This window comes from Phocoena sinus, chromosome 14, assembly GCF_008692025.1.
Source record: "Phocoena sinus isolate mPhoSin1 chromosome 14, mPhoSin1.pri, whole genome shotgun sequence".
Classification (NCBI taxonomy): domain Eukaryota; kingdom Metazoa; phylum Chordata; class Mammalia; order Artiodactyla; family Phocoenidae; genus Phocoena; species Phocoena sinus.
In genome coordinates, this window is record NC_045776.1 from 278873 (window position 1) to 301018 (window position 22146).

General features: G+C 45.4%; 1 protein-coding gene across 1 annotated transcript; it reads right to left on the bottom strand.

The window, feature by feature from the left end:
- Positions 1-611: 611 nt before the first annotated feature.
- Positions 612-14487, bottom strand: LOC116739020. Its single transcript, XM_032603061.1, has 5 exons — positions 14386-14487; positions 13895-14014; positions 9695-10084; positions 6248-6534; positions 612-699 (listed from the first exon to the last, which is right to left on the bottom strand). Exons 1-4 carry the CDS (start codon positions 14485-14487, stop codon positions 6259-6261), a joined length of 888 nt encoding a protein of 295 aa, XP_032458952.1. The 3' UTR covers positions 612-699; positions 6248-6258.
- Positions 14488-22146: the final 7659 nt, after the last annotated feature.

Sequence of the window (22146 nt, forward strand, 5' to 3'; positions counted from 1 at the left end):
GCATAGTCACCTCAGACCCCTCTTCATGGTCATCCCTGATAATTCCATACTGGGCATTGACAGTGGGGACTTTTTTTCCTATAGCAGCCCCAGGACTTGGCACGTAGAAGGTGCTCAGTAATCCTTTTTTTTTTTTTTTTTGAATAATTGAAACAAATGGATAGTGATTAGAGTATCAGGGGGACTATGTAATCCAATAAAGTATCAGAATTTATCAGGATCGAAAGCAACATAGCTCACTGGGAAATCCGTAGACCTAGTGCAGGCTTTTGGACTTTGGACAAGTAATTCTCTGTGCTCAGTTTCATTACGAATCATAACAACATAACTTCCCTCATACAGCTGCCTTGAGGATGAAGTGAGAGTGTAAGGAAAGCATTTAACAAACTCTCAACGGGTGGTAACTATGATTACTATTCCTTAAGTTTTTCATCTAAGTAGTATTAATTCGATCTATATAATGGACTCTTAACATACAAAGTAAGTGTTTTTTGTCCATTTAATCTGCCATGTTTTCATCCCATTGAATTCTCAGCCCACATAAATCATTTAAATAGCACTTCATTAGGAATAGGAAGGCCATTGAGAGAAGCCAGGATGCTTTCAACCAAATTTTCCATTGTCTGTCGTCTTGCTTGATGAGTTGCACTTCCAATGTGAGGTGTCAGTGTGACGTTCTTCAACTCCAAAGGATGATCTCTGAAATACAGATTAATTGAGGTAAACTATTCAGAGTTGTTTCGTTTCTTTAATGTCATGTTATGGTTTCATATCCCCTACACTGAGATGGGGAAGGCTGTGGGAGCCTTATGGTGTACTCTTAATGACACCAAGGTATGACCACTGCTCATCTAACCCTGGTTTGGGTGACCCAACATTTCTGGGTGTAAAATACATATCCTAACTGCACCCAGGCCATTAGTTCACAATTGCACAACATGCATGATGGATTAAATGACACTGACCCACAGGACAAGAAAGGGCCTTGGGGAATTAGGCATTGATCTAGGCATCATGGGACAAGCTGAATGTGCCTTTAATGGGAATAGCATTCAGAGGGGAAAGATTTATTAACTAGAATTAGCAGATCAGAGGGAGCTCTCGTCCAGGAAGAAGGCAAAGGATGGGAGTTAGCCTGGAAAGATAATGAGGTTTTAGTGAAGTGGGTCAGGCAGACTCAAGCATAATGATGGATAATATTAGCACCCAGGATTGGGAAAGTGCTATGACCTGGCCCAGCGGGCACCCTGACTATTTTAATAGAGGCCAAAGTAGACATGTGGCAGTGGTCCCCCATCATAGATAATGAGGCTCAAGGGGCACACCCTTGAGAATCTTACAGACCCCCAGACCTATGGAAGTTCTCTGGGGGCACCTGTAATTTATATCAATGCAGTTTGACTGCCCTCACCTCCAGGAATGACTGAAGTAAGACATATCCCGTGGTACAGTTAGCAGTGGTAGAAACTATTCTGAAAAACACTCATCCTCCCCTTATGAAGGAGGTGGGTCCTACTATATAACATCACACGCTGGAAAACAGTACAAGGGTGCGAACTGAGACAGGGTGACTGGCTTTGTCCCAACTGACTTGGAACCCAGAAAGAACTGAATCACGGCCAACTGTACAACACCTGCCCATAATAATATCTGGTGTATAGGCAAGAGACAATTTTGTTGAGAAGGCATAGCAAATACCTCTGCAATTGTTATCGATTTGTTATGTAATGAAACTGCATTGTACCACGACAATATTGCAATATGGTATAACACTGGCGTTGTTGGTAAGATTTAAGTACCTCATGTAAATAAGTCAGATGATAATACTGACATTGACGAGCAATGGGAAATGACTGGCCTGAGGAATGCTGGATTTAGGTCAATACCAGCTAATTTATATACTAAATAGTGCTACACAAGTTCATCATAATGTACAAATAGTGGTAGATCAAGGGGTTGGGGGGAACAAGTAATCATGTTGGTACAAAAATACAATGGGTTAGTTTCTTTAAATCTATCCCTGCCCCACATTGGCTCCTCCAAATGTTAGGCGAAGTCATACTGTATGTGTTTTATAAATACTGTAATAAATGTAGATAATCCAATAAAAATCAATTTGCTCTGAGACAGCTAAGACCAAGGGCCAGTGGCTGGCCTGTGTAGTAAAGAATTAACTCAGCAGGCAGGCTTGGAGTTCTGGAACCCTGCACATTCCAAAGACAGGACTGGCCTTTGACTGGCCTCTGGAAGACAACCTGTGAGCCCTTGAGATATACTGCCTGGTAAGAGTGTCTTATACTTGGGGCCTTGAGCAAAGCCAGATAGTTTATGCTAGTGATTTAATTTGTGGTGAATACCTGTTTTTGTTCGCCTAGGGCTCTGGGCCAATCTGTATCAGTTTGACCTCTGCAGGGTCTGGAGACTATGAAGCTAGCGTCGGACATGTGGGCACTCCACACCTACATGACTGAGCCCCTGATACCAACGCTGGGATGAGCTTCCCTGGTTGGAAATACTTAACGTGTGTTGTCACACACCATCGCTGGAGGTGGTAGCACTGTCCACACAACTCCATTGGGGGGACAACTGGAAGTGCAAGCCTGGTTCTCCTCGACTCCCCTATGAGTTTTCTCCCTTTGCTGATTTTAAACTATATCATTTCACTGTAATAAACTGTAACTGTGAGTAGAAAAGCTTTTCTGAGTTCTGTGAGTCTTGCTAGCAAATCATTAAGGCTGAAGGTGATCTTGGGGACTCCTGGCGCTATTGACAAATGAATTTTTTCTTTTTAAAATAATATACAGGGGGCTTCCCTGGTGGCGCAGTGGTTGAGAGTCCGCCTGCCGATGCAGGGGACGCGGTTCGTGCCCCGGTCTGGGAGGATTCCGCATGCCGCGGAGCGGCTAGGCCCGTGAGCCATGGCCGCTGAGCCTGCGCGTCCGGAGCCTGTGCTCCGCAACGGGAGAGGCCACAACAATGAGAGGCCCGCGTACCGCAAAAAAAAAAAACCACAAAACACAGTAAATCCTTTTGTAAAGCAAAGAATACTTATGTAGTATGACTAAATAGCCACAGGTTTCCTACTTTTTAAATTACTTTTTTCACAGTAAGTGGCATCAGAATGTCTCCCTGAAAAACCAGGATGAAAACTCAGACCTATCTGATGAACATACAGATTAGAAATTAACATGGGATCTGAATATAAGTTATTCATAAAATAGTTGTTAAACCTCTTGGCCACAAAAATGATTTCACATGGGACACTGGGAGCGCATCGCCTATGAGAATAAACTAAGCTTTGGGCTATAACCCAAGTATTTGCCTTGTGACTTGTGAGTAGAAGTTCATTTTAGCAGGCAACGGGGCTGATAACGTGACTTCTCCGTTTTTCAGTAAGTTGACAACTGTCTAAAATGGTCATGCTTCTTTATTTATATTGAAATTTTTTGTTCTAGACTAGTGGCTCTCTTATTTGGTCTTTACACTCTTAAAAATTGAGAACCCCAAAGAACATGTGTTTATGAGGGTTATGCCTATCAACATTTATTGTATTAGAAATGAAAACTGAAGAAAATTTAATACAGAAGCACACATTTCATTAGCCGTCAGAGTAATGATGTCATCACATGTCCTTAAGTCTCTGGAAGACTCCACGGTACACTTGTGTGAGAAAACATGAGTGGAAATAAATAACATCTTACAGTATCATGAAAATAGTTTTGACTTGGGAGCTCCTCTCTACTTGCTAGAAAGGATGCTGCCTGATTCATGAATTATCAAATAAATCCAGTTAGACCTTTAAAAAGAAAAAAAAATTAGTTTTGACTTCACAGACCCCCTGAAAGGGTCTCCAGACCACATTTTGAGAAACTCTGCTCTGAATAAATGATTGTTTTTCTCAGAAATGTCTGTAAGTTCTGTGACCAATCTTGATAAACTTAGGTATTAAATTTGGTCATAATGTCAAACATTCATCTGACAGTAATTTGCTTACTGGATAGAAATCAAAGCTGGAGGAATCAAAGTTAGGAATAGCTGGTTTAATGAATGACAGCATCAAGATTCCAAATAAGTGACAGACCAAGACTCCAGTCCCAACAGGCTGGATCACTGGGTCAAAACACACAAGCAAATGAAATTAAATACAAGTAAATGTAAAATTCCGCACATAAACTTAAAAAACAATTGAGAGAATAACAATTTCAATTTTAGCTGACTAAAAACTTAACGAGTTAAAGGTGCAGCGAGGCTTCGAGGAAGGGTGCTGTCAACACAACCTTTGTGTGATTTCTCTACAGTGGTCAGGCCACAACATGAATACTGTGTGCCATTCTCAGGAGCACATTTTCAGAGGACTGTAGAATCTAAAGTCCTGGAAGGCAGGGTGTCTGGAAATGACATCATTTAGGCTGCAACTGGAGGATATGAAGATACTTAGCCTCAAAAAAAAAAAAAGACTAAGATGAAATGTAGTGGTTGTCTTAAAATACATGAAGGTTTGTAAAGAGAATAATCAGAGCTCGCCTTTGACGCTGCAGAAGGCAAACCAGGGTCGGTGGGTAAAGGGAGGACTACTGGGCTTGATCTGAGAACGGCTGTCCTGTGCAGTCTCCATCCGCGGCGTCTGGGGCCCGAGGGCCCCGAGCACCCTGTCCACGGAGGTGCTGAAGCAGAGGCCTGACCCACTGCAGAACTGGACAGGTCACCAGGGGCCTGCTCAGGCCCCTCCAAGGCCAAGACCCTACACGATCACAACACGTGGCTCAACGTGGCCGCAAAAGCCAAAAGCAACAGTTGTCTGAGGACTGCCCCACCTGGATCGAGAAAACCGTAGATCCTGTGTGGCCTTCTTACCTGGGCAGGGGTTCTGGGTACGTCACATCCAGCACTGCTGCTTTAATGACCCCGGTCTGAAGGGCTTCCACCAGGGCGTCTTGACCAACTAACAGACCTGGGTGGACGAGACCCCTCCTCGGTAAGTCCCACAGACAGTGCACTCTCGTCACATTCACTACTGTTCAAACACGTCTTGATCTTGTCACAGGTTTGACAGCACGTGAACTTCCTTCTGCCACTTCGTTCTCAGACACTGAGAGCCTGCTGCATGCCAGGCGGCGCACGAAACCCTTTACAGATGCTGTCTCGCCACCTCCTCCACTTACCCAGCAAAAGTCAATACTCTTTTTACACGTGAGGCTTGTAGGTTACATGCTCAGCCAAAGTCACGTGCTTCTAAAGCATCTACCCAGATCTGAGGCCAGGTCTGTCTGACCCTGAGCCTGGGCCCTGCCACTTCACCACACCGCCTCCCAAAGCCACCGCCGGGTTCCGGGAAACAGCCCCCAGATAGTAGTTTTAGGTACACATTAAAAAACCAAACAGCCACAAACACCACCCATAAGTGCATTTCAAATACAAGATAGCAGCAGCAGCTGAGAAGGAAACCCCTTCCTCCCAGCAGAGACCTTCACGGAACCTCCTTCCCGCTGGTGTGCTGAGCCGCCCTACAGGCCAAGACACAGCACCCAGCCTGCCTGTGCTGCTGGTGGAGAAACCTAGTCCCAAGCTCCTACCTGGGGTGTTTGTTTTTCCAGAATCTTTACTTCGTCACCGACCTCTGACATTACCAAAAGCGTATAATGCACTGGTCCTTCCTGCTCGTCTACAGGGTCTGAATTTTCAGAAAACATTCAAGCGTACTAGCTTGGCCCTGTGGGGTTTCACGGCAAGCCCTGTTTTCCTTGTTTTACAGATGAGACACAGGTGGTTGCTGGTGACGCCAGCTCTCACATGTCTTCTGCCCCCGATCCCAAAGGCAAGCCGCCTGCACGTTTGAGGCCAGCACCGATCCTCACGTGTGCTGGCACCCCCAGCGTCGAGCACTCCCACGCTTTCTTCTTCACAAATGCCACACCAACCCACCAGAAAATCTGGTTATCGCGCGGGGCCTAAAGCCTCCTGTATGCAAACACACAAAGCTCTACGGAAATGTCAGAGAACCAACCAAACTAACACAAAGTTATTTTTTTAAACTGAGGCTCAGAAAATTCATCCCCATAAATTTTGCTTGATTATACATGGAAGGTCAAACTGTGATTCTGCTACCCAAGGAGATGCCCATACTTGGATCTGAAAACCCCACAGTGTACGATTCTCATTCTTTTTATTACTAATTTGAGGTTCAAAATGATGTGAAGACAAAAATCAGATGTATTTCTAAATATAAAGTAAAACCCCTTTAACTCACCACCCAGCCGTCTAAGTGGATTTTTCAGACCATTCAGGGAAAAGGTTTCCTGGGAATGCTGAGAGGATGGCCATGGCTGGAGCCCCCCAGCCTCCACACAGCGGTGGAGCACGCACCGCTGCCGATGTTGAGAGAATGGCAGTGGGCTCCATCCCACTCAGCTCGCGCCTCCCGATCAGGCCCCGGGCCTGGGGCGTCAGGCTCACAGCCAACATCACAAAGTCCGATCGCTGAAGCAGGTCATCCAGCCTCTCACAGTAAGTGGCCCGACTTCCTCCTCCGATTTTCTATGAAGGGAACAAGGGAGAAAAACCACGTTCTCTAGTTAGAAATTCATCAACTCCCGGAAGGAGTTTCTGAGAGGAGCCATGGACTCAGTCTGTCCTCCCGTGGGCCAGACCCCCACCTGGGTCCAGAGGCAGCTGGACCCCGAGGCCAGGGCTCACCCATGGAAACGCCGTGGGCGTCTCTGGGTGCTCTGAGCCCCGTGTCTGTGGGGTGTCACACCAGACTGCAGGCCCCTTGAGGTCAGGAGCTTCCTCTCACTCAACTTCGAGCCCCCAGAGTCTGGTACAAGCCCGATAGTGTCAGACATGCTTTCGGTGACGTCCAGCATTGCTGCATATGGGCAAACACATCTGAATTTCCAAAGAAAAATAAAACGGGAGAGAGCCTGGGAGTGCCATCTGTTCAACAGAGAGCGAGGATCCAAGGGTCCGGTGCAGGCAGGATTGAGTGCTGTGTTTTGGGTCCAGTCCTAACTCCTGCTCTGGGCACCCAGACAGCTGATTATTCAACAGAAGTTCCAAGCTCCAGGAGGTCACAGCATCCCTGGTAGCCACTACTGCCCCACAAACATGGAATACAAAAATATATGAATTCTTTCTACACATCTTGGCCAGCAGAGCACCTGAGGGAAAGAGGAACGGCCAGCACACGCTGCCACTGTGAAAGCCCTGCCCACCTCACACGCCTTGTCCTGGCCTCTGCGGCGGCCCTCACCGCACTGGGAGCTGTGACAGCTACCGAAGCCTCGCCACTATCCACTGTGCAAACAGGGTGACTGAGAAGGGGGCAGTCCTGATGTGAAGTCTCCCAGCTCACCCTGCCTCTGGGAGTGGAAATCTATTCCGCGGCAACAGAAGCCCCTGAAAGGCTGCGAACAGCGCCATCATCTGGCCGGTCTGCAGACGGGGCTGAAGTTCGAGAGCAGAGAGCAGCCCCTTAGAGGGCAGGCACTGCAGGTGAGAAAGGCCGGGGCCTAGGCCGGTGGCAGGTGGCAGCGATGAAGTGAGAGTGAACAGGCAGGTCTGAGGGTTGTTTTGAGACAAAATTAACAGGACTGGGTGTTGGGCTGAATGCTGCTGGTGGAGTATGAGGAAGAGGGTTTCAGACTGAATACTGGGGGGTGGGAAGCATACACCTGTGTGTTCCGTGCGTTCAAGTGTGGACAGCATCTCCCATGATCAGAACGAATCACTGTACAAACTGAAACAGAGCACAGCCGTAGGTGAGCCAAAATCTCTTTTCTCTCTGGTGAAATGTTTTCAATGAAGAGAAGATGATCCGCTGCGTTTCTGGGTGATCGTAAAAACACCAGAGTCCCTCCCTTGGTCATCAGTCCTTTTTGGAGACACAGAGCAGGAGAACGGTATGAGAGGCGGAGGGCTAATATACCTAAGCTACATCTAAGGCAGCGACGCTGCAAGCTCTGCTCGGTCAACTGCAAGTCCACCTTCTGAGTTTTACCTGCGTTTCCTACTGTGGTAGAGAATCTCCATTTCAAATGCTCTGGCCCTCCGAGCGATCTTACAGCCAATGCGCCCCACGCCGATAATTCCCAGAGCGGTCCCTGTCACTTCTTAACGCATCCAGTCTGTAGAAAAGTTCTCCGTATGTGGCGAAATAGCCAAATGATGACCTAAAGTAAACACGATGCAGAGTGGGCAGTGTGGACAGCACCACACACAAAATCCCCACAACCCTCACTGGGCCGCCTGAAGGGGGGAGACGAGGTTACAGGAAGTCCAGGGCGGACCCTGGGCGCTCACTCCTTCCTATCCGACAGCAAAATGTTTCTGCAAGGGAAGAATGACAGGAACAGGGCAGTTTCCTCATAACAAACCCCAGCCTCCTGGCAGAATGCTTTAAAAGAGCAACTTCTGGCACTTCCCTGGTGGTGCAGCGGTTAAGACTCCAGGCTCCCAATGCAGGGGGCCCGGGTTCGATCCCTTGTCAGGGAACTAGATCCCACATGCATGCCGCAACTAAGAGTTCATATGCCACAACTAAGGAGCCCATATGCTGCAACTAAGGAGCAGGTGAGCTGCAACTAGGGAGCCTGCCTGCGGCAACTAAGACCTAGTGCAACCAAATGAATAAATAAATATTTTTTTAAAAAAACCCAGCAACTTCTTTCACATTAAGGGAGGATTCCTGGTTAAAATTTGTTGGTTTTGGTGTGTCCAAGTGTCTGTACATTTGTGACTACATGTATGTGTATGTGTGTGTGTGCGTGTGTGTGTGCGTGTGTCTGTGAGTGTGCACATGTGAACCAGCAGTCAGGAACAGAACCGGCTCTGACTTCCCTGGTGGCGCAGTGGTTAAGAATCCTCCTGCCAATGCAGGGGACACGGGTTCAATCCCTGGTCCGGGAAGATCCCACATGCCGCGGAGCAACTAAGCCCGCGCGCCACGACTACTGAGCCTGCACTCTAGAGCCCGCGAGCCACAACTACTGAGCCCGCAAGCCACAACTACTGAGCCCGCGAGCCACAACTACTGAAGCCCACGCGCCTAGAGCCCGTGCTCCGCAACAAGAGAAGCCACCGCAGTGAGAAGCCCGCGCACCGCAGCAAAGAGTAGCCCCCGCTCGCCGCAACTAGAGAAAGCCCGCGGGCAGCAACAAAGACCCAACGCAGCCAAAAATTAAAAATTAAGATTAAAATATTGGGAAAAAAAAAAAGAAACAGAACCTGCTTGGTTCTTGCCTCCTTTCCTCAAGCCCCTTCACCTCAGAGCTGCACCAGGACGACGGCCAAGTGCTGAAGTGCTGCGCTGCTCCTCGCGGGGCGGGCCCAGCCAGGTCCAGTGTGTGGGGAGCTGGGGTTCTGCCTGCTCACTTGGGGGCCTTCACCCCAGGGTAGCATGCTGACCGGCCAGTGAACTACTCCAAGGGCATTTCCACAGTGGTGTTGAAAGTACTTCACACATTGCGTAGTGAGTGGAATTTGGTGGAGGAGAAAACAGTGTATCGGACAGATCACATGGACTGCATGTGCCTGGGTGCCAAGCTTGGCCCTGACTAGGCTGAAACAACCAAAAGTGGCTCCAAGTCCAGGGCAACAAAGTCCTGGACACAGTGTGAAGAGATCAGGGCCTTATCAGGTGTGATATTAAGTATCTGTCATCTGATCTCTAGAAAACAAGCGTCTCCCGGCTGTTTACCTTCCACGACTCTCCGACTCTCCGAGCTGCAGCCAGCAGCAAGGCCATCCCCAGGTCTGCCGTGGGGTTGGAAACGGCGTGTGGCGTGTTGGCCGCCTTCACACTAAAGCTGGCAACAAGTCCCGGGTCCAGGTGGTCCGGCCCCGCCCCTACGCCAGCGACGATCTTCAAGCAGGGCGGGCTGCGCAGCTCCTGGCTAACGGCCGGCCTTCCGCCCCAGACGTACACGGCTTGGGTCTTTGGACCCAGCTGTGTTTTATTTTCCAAAAACTCTTGCATGGTAATGAGATTAAAGCATTTCTGCAGGTCTCCAGCATGCTCTTCACATATACCATACTGTCCTTCAAGTCCAGACACCAAAACTCCAGGTAGGTCCTGATCGCCCGTGGCCTGCAGAAAGACAGATGCAATTTCTGCTGTCAGAGTCTTCAAGAGAACAACCCATATGCTCTTCTACTGCTCTTTAGATTTTCTAAATTACAACAGGACTGGAATTCATTTTATTTCCTGGAAAAATTCCTGTAAAACCTGTAACACAGCAGAGCTGGACTCTGAAGGTACCCATGCTCCCATCACTGCCACTTTCTTCCCCACCCGACGGGGGTCTTTATTTCTGCCCTTCGGCTGCGGTGGCAGCCTCTGGGCCCCCTCCGACGGCACTCCTCGTGATCAGGCCCTCGTGAGACCCTCAGCCTGGAGTGCACTTCTCGTGAAGAGAATGCAGCAGAAGCGAAGGCGGGTCCTGCTCTCCCCTGCTCCCCCCTCTCCCGGGGGGCCAGGGCCATGCTGGGAGGCAGCCCTGTGCCAAGGCCCAAGTGAGTGAGAGGCAGGACTTAAGAGGCTGGCCAATGGCCTGGGAGCCTGGGGATGACTGCAGCCCCGGCCAGCGCCTTGACTAAAGTTTCCCAAGGGACCCTGAGCCAGAACCGCCCAGGTAAGCCACTCCTGGACTGCGACCTGAAGACATAGCGGGTAACAGAGGTTTATGATTTTCAGCCACTAAAATTTAGGGTAATTTTATGCAACAATAACTAACAAATAAAACTGACCATCTTTTACTGTGAAAGTAAAAGATACTTTTTACTGTCTGTCAAACAAATTAAATAATGTTTTACGTTCTTTGTTCCTAATTAAAAAGAAGATATCTTTAACATTTTATAGCTTTCTTCCAAAAAGAAAACCAGTTGCTTTCAAGAGTTGAGGCTAGTGAATGTATTTTATCTTTGGGTCACAAACTTAGCTAAAAATGTTTACAGTGTGTTCAAAGCTCAGAGCATGATGGGCTAAAAAACTTGTTTACTTTTTGGACTTTCAGTAAAAGATTAATAGAGTTTCGTTCAAGGTAAGATCTCAGTTATTTTGATAGAAAGGAGTCTCAATTCCTGGCTGCTTTAACGTTGGTTATGGAGCAATGACACACATCCATCACACCATTATTGTCAGTGGTCGTACATGGAAAAGATCCAAGATCCTCCAAGTGACTCGTGGCTGCTCCACGAGTGAAGAGGGAGACGGTCCCAGCTGGGGCAGATAGACGCAGCAGGGATGGGAGCACCAGGCACATTCAACAGCTTGCTCCATCCTTGGGCTCTGTCTCTTGCTCTATAATTCCTTTCACGAGCACCAGCCTCTGACCATCTCCACTCACAGCCAGGAGTCCAGCAAAGGAGCACGAGACCGGAAGTGGGACCCACCGTCAGCAGCTTCCTGAGAAGGAGCGTGGGCCCTGTTCGCTGCTGATGCCGAGCCCTGTGCGCAGAGGAGCGGGCAGGGCCGCAAGACGAGAACTTTGGCTCCCGCACAGCTCTGTGGCTGATCAAATGTCTCCCGGGCTTCCTGCGTTCTTGGTGAAACCGGAGTGATATCAACAGGTAGTGCTTTATAGTTGCACCGTAAGATCACATTTCATTCTCTTCCCCTAATTTCTGCATAAAGAGAGCTAAGTGGACATGCCTCTGGCAGGTGTCCTTGCACGCACAGTACTGACACGATGGTTAGGTTGGGGACATTCTGACAACAAAGGAACTCACCACAAAGTAGGTGTATTTTTACACAACTGCATTTCATCTAAGTCAAAAGATAAACCCATGTGTGAAATTTGGAAAAGTCAAAAACTTTACAGCTTTGTTTTTGGTTAACAGAGTGATAGTTCGGACATGAAAATGTAGTTAGACTACGTCTTCTAACTGCTATGTGCATTCTCCTTACACTGTTTAATTTGAACTGCTAGCACAGATTAAAAATTAGTTCTCTCCTTGCGAAATGATTGCTTAATTAAAAAATAAAAGACTATGTATTAACTTTGTGGAAATTGCCTTCAACACACCCAAGGCTCTAAATTCAGGATTTTCTTCTTTTAAAGTCCCTGTAAAATTGAGACCCAGAGAGAAAAATAAAGTAGAATGAACTTCCAACCTCTTCTTTCAAAGGAAAGTAAGACTGATGTTTGTATAGCACTCATGAGAGGGAAGTGTGGCGGAAGGCATGCAGACCCGTGACCAGTGACTGTGACTGCCCAGCTGGACTCTGGGCCCAGAAGAGGACAGGGCAGGAGGAGTTCTGGGGTAACACAAGCACAGAGAGAACAAATTCAAATCACAGAAGGGGCAAGGACGGGGGCAGGCAAGGGGCAGGGGAGTAAGGAAGGTATTTTTAACTTAAAAAGCAAAAATGAAAATAAAAACCAACTGCAACCAATAAAAATATGTTTTAGTTTTTGGGACAGAGAGAAAGAAACAAAGACGGGGTGAGGGCAGCAAGAGGACAAAGCAGGACCGAGTGCAAAGGAGGAGCTGGGCATTGGGTTCAGGCTGCTCGGCCTGGCTGTGCTTCCCTCTGAAACTCACTATCCTCCAACGTAAAGTGAGGGGAACAGACAGCCTGGCATGGTGGCCCTGACAGTGGAAGAGAACATTCAGAGCCTGGAGAACCTACTGCAAGCCTTCAAAGAATGGGCGTTGCTAATGTTTAAATCTGAACAACAACTTAGATATTTACCCAAGTGTCTAGAAACAAACTTACACCAAAGAGGGAGACTGAATTCGTACAACACAGTAACATTTCTTAAAATCCTATTTCCTCATGAAGCTTCCTCTCTTAATATTTGAGAGGTGAGCCCAATACCACCCCCATCATCCTCACATACCCAACGTGCCAAGACTTGCTTCAAACTGGCACCAACTGACTTTTAACTTCTCTCCCTGCCACTCTGTCCTCTTATCCTCTCTGCAATCCCTTTCAAAGTCTATCCTCACCTCACCTACCAAGCAGTTCTCTGCCCTGTCTATGGGTATAAAATTAAAGTTGTTTGCTTTTTGTCCTCTACAGATCCCCAGCCCAGATTCTGCTCCAAAGAGGCTCAGAAAACAGCCTGGAAAAAAAAAAAAAAGAATTCTCCGTAATGAGGGGTAGGTGACGCCATGGTTAGCCCCTCTGCGTTTATAATCATCCTTAGCTTGATATTCTGGATTTGCTGGAGAACAATCTGTTCACTCATGACTAGATATGAGTACCTAAAAGTTTAAGATATACCAAAGGGCATATCCTTGAGGGTGTGTTTGCTAGTTCTAGCTTAATGAAAACTGCACTGTTTACACCCTTTATGTGAGGTTTCTCCAGTCACCAGGTATCAACAAATCCAATGTAATTTAAAACCAATACTGTCACAATGTGTCTCGGCAAAAACAGTTGCTTCCCTCCTAAGAAATGGTTTGTCAGGGCCTGCTAAACATTAAGGGAAAGAAAGACAAGATAAAAAAAAACCTAGGGACTTCCCTGGTGGCGCAGTGGTTAAGAATCCACCTGCCAATGCAGGGGACACGGGTTCAAGCCCAGGTCCGGGAAGATCCCACATGCCACGGAGCAACTAAGCCCGTGCACCACAACTACTGAGCCTGCGCTCTAGAGCCTGTGAACCACAACAACTGAAGCCCGTGCGCGCCTAGAGCCCGTGCTCCGCAACAACAGAAACCACCACCGCAGTGAGAAGCCCGCGCACCGCAGTGAAGAGTGGCCCCTGCTCACCACAACTAGAGAAAGCCCACACAGCAATGAAGATCCAAAACAGCCAAAAATAAATATATTAAAAAACAAACAAACCTGGATTCATGCAGGGGAATAAACTATAAAATCTGATGTGGATACCTGAATCTATTCATTTAAAGCTTAATCTGCCACGGCCTGGAGCTTAGAAAAAAGTACCTGTCCAAAATGATCTTTAGATTCTGGCAGTGTCTGAAGCCGCCTTAAGTCTTCTCTCGAACAAGGCAGGTACAAATAACAACAATGTATTTTCCTTATTAAATTCTTCAGGATCGTGCCCTGCGAGCCCAGAAGGGTCTTAGGATTCTAATGCTGCCCACCTGCCCCAGGTGAAGTTCGAGGTCAGTCACACCACGCGGCAGAGCTCAATCCAGTCTGCCGCCCACACCGCGACATCCGGGTCTTTTAAAAAGACCCCAGATTTAAGGGACGCCCCAGCAGGCCCAGTCTCCCAGGCAAGACCCGGACAGCGAAGGCGCGAGGTCAAAGAGCGTAGTGCCCCCGCCCCAGTCCTACGGCCAGCCACGCTAGAGCCAGGCCCCAAAGCTCGTCGACCACACCTCCCAGCCAAGCCCCCAAACCGCCGGCCACACCTTCCAGCCACTCCCTAAGCCCGCCTGCCGGGCCCAAGGCCACGCCCCAAGCCCCACAGCTTCGTCCTCGTCTGGTAGCCCCGCCCAATCAACTAGGCCGCGCCCACATCTCCGGCGTTCGGTTCGCGGCCGGTAACTCTGGGCGCCAGGAGTGCGCATGCGAGAAGCCACCTGGAGGGCAGGTTGCCGAGGCCCCGCGCCTGGCGGGCGGGCTTAGGGTGGAGCCTCCTTCGAGAGCAGAGTCCGGGTGGTCGAGTGTGGGGACTGTGTGGTGGGGAAGGTTGCTGGCCTGCTTCAGTGTGAGTGTGAAAATTAATACACAGAAACCTCATTTAAGATGGAGCCGGGAGTCCAGAAGGGATAGCTCTGGCACCACTCCCCCTCGATTGGAGCTCCAGCAGGAAAAATGGCACAACCTCGCTACAGGCGGGGAAGGAAGCCTTTCTCCGAGTCTGGAAACAGCCCAGCCAATGGGGAGCTACTACACTTCCAACTCGGGGTTCCCTCCAATGGGCTCTTTGTTTATAACAAGCAGCCACGCCCAACTCCCCCTTCTCTTCTATAAAAGGGTTTCCCCTGCGTTTTTCTTTGCCCTTGCCTGTGGTTTGCTATAGGTTGAGCGTTTTAAATTGCAGTTTTTTGCTGTTCCTGAATAAACCCATTCTGCTGGTAATCAGCTATTTTATTGTTTTAGGTGGTCGGGTGGGGGGACCTTGCGGGAACGCATTTTTGGGCAGGGTCTGCACGCTGGCGCCTGGCTGGCTTCTGTAAAGAGCAAGTCTCACCCTGAGATCAGGACTGCCTTCTTCCCGGGAAAGTGGGCAGTGGATGACGCAGGCCCTCCCTGCGGCAAGAGGCCTCCTCCTTTTTGGCGCTGCCTAGGCCCTGCTCTAAGTCACCCGCGAGGGTTTACTCCTGTGTCTCCACGGTTCTGGGTCAGTGTGTCACAAATTCAGTCGTTTTTCATAGTCACACACCATCTGTGTTGCTATTTACTCATTTTCCCCCCTAAGTAAATTAAAAATCAACTCAAGTGTTTACTTACCTAGTCAAAAATAATACTATCTGGGGATATCTCTGGTATTTTTAAAATTAGACTAGATGGTACTACTGAGAACAGGTAATGAACAGGTATAGTCCTCTTTAGGAAACACTGATGAGCGTTTCATCCAGTGTCCTGGCTTCACTTGCTGCCTTCTACTCTGATGGCTCTCAAATTTTTATCTCCAGCCCAGAACTCCTCTCTGGCAGCTTTCATTACCCTGAGGCTAGTCTCCCTACTTCCCTCTCTTCAAGTACTCCCTTTGCAATCCTTTCTCCTGTACATGGCAGTCTATATGCCTGAAGGACATATAAATCTGACATGTTAATCCCCAGCTTAAAGCCCCTTGGCAGCGCCTTGTTCATATGGTAAAGTACAAAATCCTAAGCACAGAGGTCCCATTATCTGGCCTGTCCACCCAGCAAACCACTTGTGTGTGCTGATCATTTCAGCTGCACATTTACCCAAACTGCCACGCTCCTGGCACTGGACTTGTTCCCTGGCTGCCTGGACTGGACCCCAGCTCTTCCCCTAGTTCTCACTCATCTTGCAGGTCCCCATTTAAGCATAATATCCTCAAGGAAGCCTTTCCTGAACTCCTTAAACTAAGTGTGTTCCTGCTAAATGTTCTCTTAATACCCTAAACTCTTTACCTGTAGGACTTTGCTGTGAATCCAAATTCAGTGTACGATCTTCTGTGCAACGTCAGGCCTTCTGCTAGACTGCACTCCATGAGGGCAGGGACTCAGTCTTGCTATTGTCCTATTTCTCGATAACAGCACCGATATCCTGTCTGGCACATGTACATGCTCAATAAATATTTATTGAAAAACTAAAGAATAAATAAAATACAGATAAGGGAGGAAAGCGTCTTAGAACTGTTTGGAAAGTCTAGACTGAAAGAGGATGTAGAGTTTTACTATTCTATCTCAAGATCATAAAAAAGCTCTTGAGAAAGCATCGCCTTGCAAAAGTGAATACTACCTGTCACAAAAGATTATTTGGAGTTTTATTACCATCCAGCTACCTAGCCAGAGGGCCTCTATTGAATTCGGTCCAGCAAGAAGAATTCACAGATTGCCAGAATCCCTGCTGTGTTCAGTTGGGAGTAAATATAATGAAAAAATTAGAATTTGATAAAACTGGCCTTAATTTTTAAATTAAACACACGTTACAAATACACAATGTTATAAAATACGCATGTTACGAAAACAGCAATAAAATGAGCCCCTGGTTATATACCACCAAACTTAAGAAATATACCATTACCGCTACTTTTGAATTTCCCTGTGCCACTCCCTGCTGCTCCAGATATAACTCCTATCTTGAATTTTATGATATAGATAGATAGATAGATAGAAAATTTGCCTAAATAATATATTGTCTGGTTTGGCATATTTTTGCATTTTATGTTAATGGAATTATACCTTATGCAGTCTTCGGTAACCTGCTTTTTTTCTAAGCTTGTCAGTATGTGAGATTCATCCCCGTTTATACATGGAGGTGTAGGCATTCATCTTTACAGCTATATAATATCAATAAATACACCTCAGTTTATCTATTTTTCTGCAGTCAGATATTTGCATTGCTCTTAGGGTAAGTAAGGTTGAGCGCTGGCCACTTTCAAAGAGAGCACACTGCATAAATTTGAGGGTTTCTCCCAAGAGTTCAACTCTGGTCCCTTTAGCAGGCCTGGATGTAGAAATTTCTTCAGCTAAGCATACAGTCCTGGGTGACAGGGTCTTTTGCCTCTTGACCATTTCCCACCCAAAGTGAGGGGTTCTTTTAGAGCTCCTTTGCTTGGCTTGAGGCAGGATGGAAGCATCCCTCTCTTTCCCAAAGAGAAGAGAATGAGAATGGGACTGGACATCACTCCATAACTTCCTCCAAAGAAACGATGTCACAGTTTTTCCCTAACACATTTTCTTACCTCCTCTGCAAAATCTGGAAAAAGCTGGTCTGCCTTCTTTATTTGGAATATGGCATTTTAAATCATTTAATCTTCAATTTGGGGCCTCTGCTGAAATTTGAGAGGAAAGTCTCACTGTAACATTGTCTTACATACGACTTAAAACATTTCTTCTTTTATTTTTATTTTTATTTTTTGCGGTACGCGGGCCTCTCAGCGTTGTGGCCTCTCCCGTTGTGGAGCACAGGCTCCGGACGCGCAGGCTCAGCGGCCATGGCTCACGGGCCCAGCCGCTCCGCTGCACGTGGTATCCTCCCAGACCGGGGCACGAACCCGTGTCCCCTGCATCGGCAGGCGGACTCTCAACCACTGCGCCACCAGGGAAGCCCCATTTCTCCTTTTAAAAATGCAAATCCCTCTAGAAAAGTTATAAGCCTCTCCAGTGATTTTTTTATTAGTAACAATTAGTTCAGTCAAATTGCCTTCTTCTCAACTTAACTCAAGCCAGTTGCTCTGCAGGAATGGGCACTCTGTTTGGACATGTGTATCCTTTCCCAGTTAGGAGACACAGGGACATCTTCCACCAAACATCTGTCTTGCTCTTACTTGAGAACATGAGACTGCATTATTTAATTCTTATGTTTAGTCATTTTTTTAAATGAAGAATTCAATTTCTAAAGACAAAATGTAATTCAAGGAACTTCCCTGGGGGTCCAGCGGTAAAGAATCCGCCTTACAATGCAGGGAACAGGAGTTCAATCCCTTGTCAGGGAACTAAGATCCCACATGCCCAGAGGCAACTAAGCCCGTGTGCCGCAACTACTGAGCTCTAGCACACCTCAACTAGAGCCCGCCTACCGCAAACTACAGAGCCCACAGTCTGGAACCCGCGCGCCACAACTACAGAGCTCATGCATCCTGGAGCCTGCGTGCCACAACTAGAGAAGAGAAAACCCGTGCACCACAACCAAGAGCCCGCGCACCTCAATGAAAGATTCCGCATGCTGCAAGGAAGATCCTGAGTGCCGCGACGAAGACCCGACGCAGCCAAAAATAAATAAATAATAAATAAATCTTTTTAAAAAATGTAATTCAAGAAGTTTGATTAACTCAGAGATGATTTAGCCTATTTATTCCCATTTTCTAAATGATCAGATACTTTTTGAGGAAATGGAAGTAGAAATGCAGAGTCTTGGTCAAATAATCGATTTTTCTTGTCTGGGCTGGTGACTTTTCAACTCATTCTTTGAGGCCACTATTATCAAAATCAGACAAAGATACCACAAGAAAACTACAGACCAATATCCCTTGTGAGTTACAGACACAAAATCTTCAATAAAATACTAGCAAACCAAACCCAGCGACATATTTTGAAAAGTTACTGTGACCAAATAGGATTTATCCTAGGAATGCAAGATTAGTTTAACATACAAAAATCAATGTGGTACCCCATATTAAGAGAATAAAGGACAAAACTCACATGATCATCTCAACAGATGCATTAGAAAAAGCATCTGACAAAACCTAATAACCTTTCATGATTTTAAACAAACAAACAAACAAAAACACTCAACAAAGTAGGAACAGAAGAGAATTTCCTTAACCTCATAAAGGGCATTTGTGAAAAGCCCACAGTAAATATCATAATAGTGAAAATCTGAATGCTTCCCCCCTAGGATCAGGAACAAGACAAAATGTCTACTCTTGACACTTCTATTCAACATTGTACTGGATGTTTTAGGGCAGTTAGACAAGGAAAAAATAAAAAGCAACCAGATTGGAAGGGAAGAAGTAAACTGTCCCTATTTGCAGATGATATGATCTTATATATAGAAAATCCCAAGGAATCCACTAAAAAACTATTCAAAATAATAAATGATTCAGCAAGGTTGCAGACTACAAGATCACTATACAAAACTCAATTGTATTTCGTGATATACAGAAATAGCAAATCACTATGTTGTGCACCAGGAACTAACATAGTGTTGTAGGTCAATTATACTTCAAAAAACACACACAAAATTCATGGAAAAACAGATAAGATTTGTGGTTACCAGTGGCGGGGGGTTGGGGGGAGGGGGAATTGTAAGAAGGTGGTCGGAAGGTACAAACTTCCGGTTATAAGATAAGTACTAGAGATGTAATGTACAACATGATTAATATCATTAATACTGCTGTATATTATGCATGAAAGTTGTTAAGAGTATACATCCTGAGTTCTCATCACAAGGAAAAAAGTATTTTTTCTTTTTCTTTTCTTTTGCAGCTATATGAGATACTGGATGCTCACTAAACTTATTGTTATAATCATTTCATGATGTACATAAGTCAAAGCATTATGCTGTACACCTTAAACTTATACAGTGCTATATGTCAATTACATCTCAATAAAACTGGGAGAAAAAACAAAATAAATTTAAAAAAATGAAAAAATCGATTCTATTTTGCAGTCTCCATATTACTATGTTTTTTCAGTGTGATAACATAGATTTGTAAAATCTACAAGCATGCAAACATCACTTTCCATATACATTCAAAGATCTTCAAATTGACCTCTACCTAATAGATTCTTAGGAGTAACTGCATTTCTTCATTCTCTTCACAAACCAAGCTGAATGCTCAAGCGGCTCCCTATACATCTGTGCATTTTTGCTGTCACCAGTTGAATTATATGTGATCGAATTTAATCCCAAACCAGTTTATGCAAATTTTGTGGATTATTGAAGTTACATAATTTAAATGTCCCATAAAACTATGAAGTATGAGCGCAAAAGGCATGGAATGCTTATATCTATGACGACTAAGTTATAGGCTTTAGAAAGGCACTAAAGATGCGTCACTAAAAATTTCCATTGAATTATGTGTGGTTGATACAACTTTAAAAGATTCAAAAAATAAAATAAAAATAAAAAATTATTGTTCCCTCCCTCCTCCAAAAATCTATTCTATTTCTATACACTGATTACAAATAATCTGAAAATATTTAAAATAACAATTCCATTTAAATAGCATCAAATGGAATAAAATATTTAGGAATAAAATTAATAAAAAGGGCAAGACATGAATACTGGAAACTATAAAAGTCATAAAAATTAAAGAAGGCCTAAATAAATGGAAAGACATCCCATATCCATGGATTAGATGACTTACTAGTGTTAAGATGGCAATACTCCCTAAATTGGTGTACAGATTCAACACAATTCCTATCAAAATCCCAGATGCTTTCTTTTTTTGGCAGAAATTGACAAACTAATCCTAAAGATCATATGGAAATGCAAGGGACCCAGAATGGCCAAATCAATCTTGACAAGGAACAAAGTCGGAGGACTTACACTTCCTGATTTCAAAACTTATCACGAAGCTACACTAATCAAGCCAGTGTGGTACTGACATAAGGCTAGACATACAGATCAATGGAATTGAATTGAGACTACAGAAATAAATCCTCATACTTAAAGTCAATTGAGTTTCAACAAGGGAGCCAAGGCAATGTGATGGGGAAAGAAAACTCTTTCCAATAAATGGTGCTGGGACACCTGGATATCCACATACAAAAGAATAGAGCTGTCAATCCCTGGTGGGGGAACTAAGATCCCACAAGCTGCGTGGCACCGCCAAAACAAAACAAAACAAAAAACCAAAAGAATAGACTTGGACACCTACCTAACACCGTCCATAAAAATGTATTCACGACGATCATAGACCTAAAAGTAAGAGTTAAAACTTTAAAAGTCTAAGAAGAAAAGAGGAATAAATATTCATGATCTTGAGTTAGGCAATGGTTTCTCAGACACGATACCAAAAGCACAAGCAACAAAGGGAAAAACAGATACCTTGGATTTAATCAAAATTTAAAAGTTTTATGCTGCAAATGATACCAATAAAAAGTGAAAAGTCAATACATAAAATGGGAGGAAATATTTTCTTATCTGATGAGGAATTTCTATCCAGAATATATAAAGAACTCTTCCAACTCAATAATAAAAAGACAACTAATCCACTTTTAAGTGGCCAAAGGAGATGAATAGACATTTCTCCAAATTGCCAATAAGTACATTAAAAGATGCTCTATATCTCTAGCCATTAGGGAAATGCAAGTCAAAACCATAATAAGACATCACTTCACAACTACCAGGATATCATTGTAAAAAAACAAAAACAAAAACACACAAATAAGAGTAGACAAAGACGTGGAGAAATCCAACCCCACCACATTGCTGTTGGAAATGTAAAATGGTATAGCCGCTTTTAAATACCGTGTGGCAATTTCTCAAAACAGTAAACATCACATGATTCAACCATGCCACCTGCATACCCAAGAGAAAGGAAGACTTAAAATCCATACAAAAACTTGTACACAAATGTTCATAGCAGCATTGTTCACAACAGCCAAAGAGTGGAAGCAACCCTGATGTCAATTAACTGATGGGGAGAGAAAATGCAGTATATCCAAACAATAGATTAATCAGCAACAAAAAGGAACCAAGTACAGCTGACCCTTCAACCATGACCCTCTGTGAAGTCAGAAATCCACGCATAATTTTCCAGTTGGCCCTTCGTATCCGCGGTTCCCCATCTGCAGATTTAACCAATTGCAGATCATGTAGTACACATAGTACATGTGTAAGTTCAAACCCCTGTTGCTCAAGCGTCAAGTGTGCTGATGCCTGCTACAGTGTGGGTGAACCTTGAGAGCATTAGGCTAAGTGAACGAAGTCAGTCACAAAAGACTACATACTTATGCTTCCATTTACATGAAATGTCTAGGATAGATTAGTAGTTGACAAAAGCCAAAGGGATGGGAGGGGTATGATACTCACTGCTAATGAGTACAGGATTTGGGGTGATGAAAATTTTCCATAATCAG

Bases quoted from the DNA above. Each gene is read 5' to 3' on its own strand.
- LOC116739020 (XM_032603061.1), bottom strand. From the start codon at position 14,487: ATGCGCACTCCTGGCGCCCAGAGTTACCGGCCGCGAACCGAACGCCGG. The intron at 10,085-13,894 runs GTACTTTTTTCT...GTCTTTCTGCAG, and splicing joins CTAAAGATCATTTTGGACAG to GCCACGGGCGATCAGGACCT. The intron at 6,535-9,694 runs GTAAACAGCCGG...TTCCCTTCATAG, and splicing joins GAGTCGGAGAGTCGTGGAAG to AAAATCGGAGGAGGAAGTCG.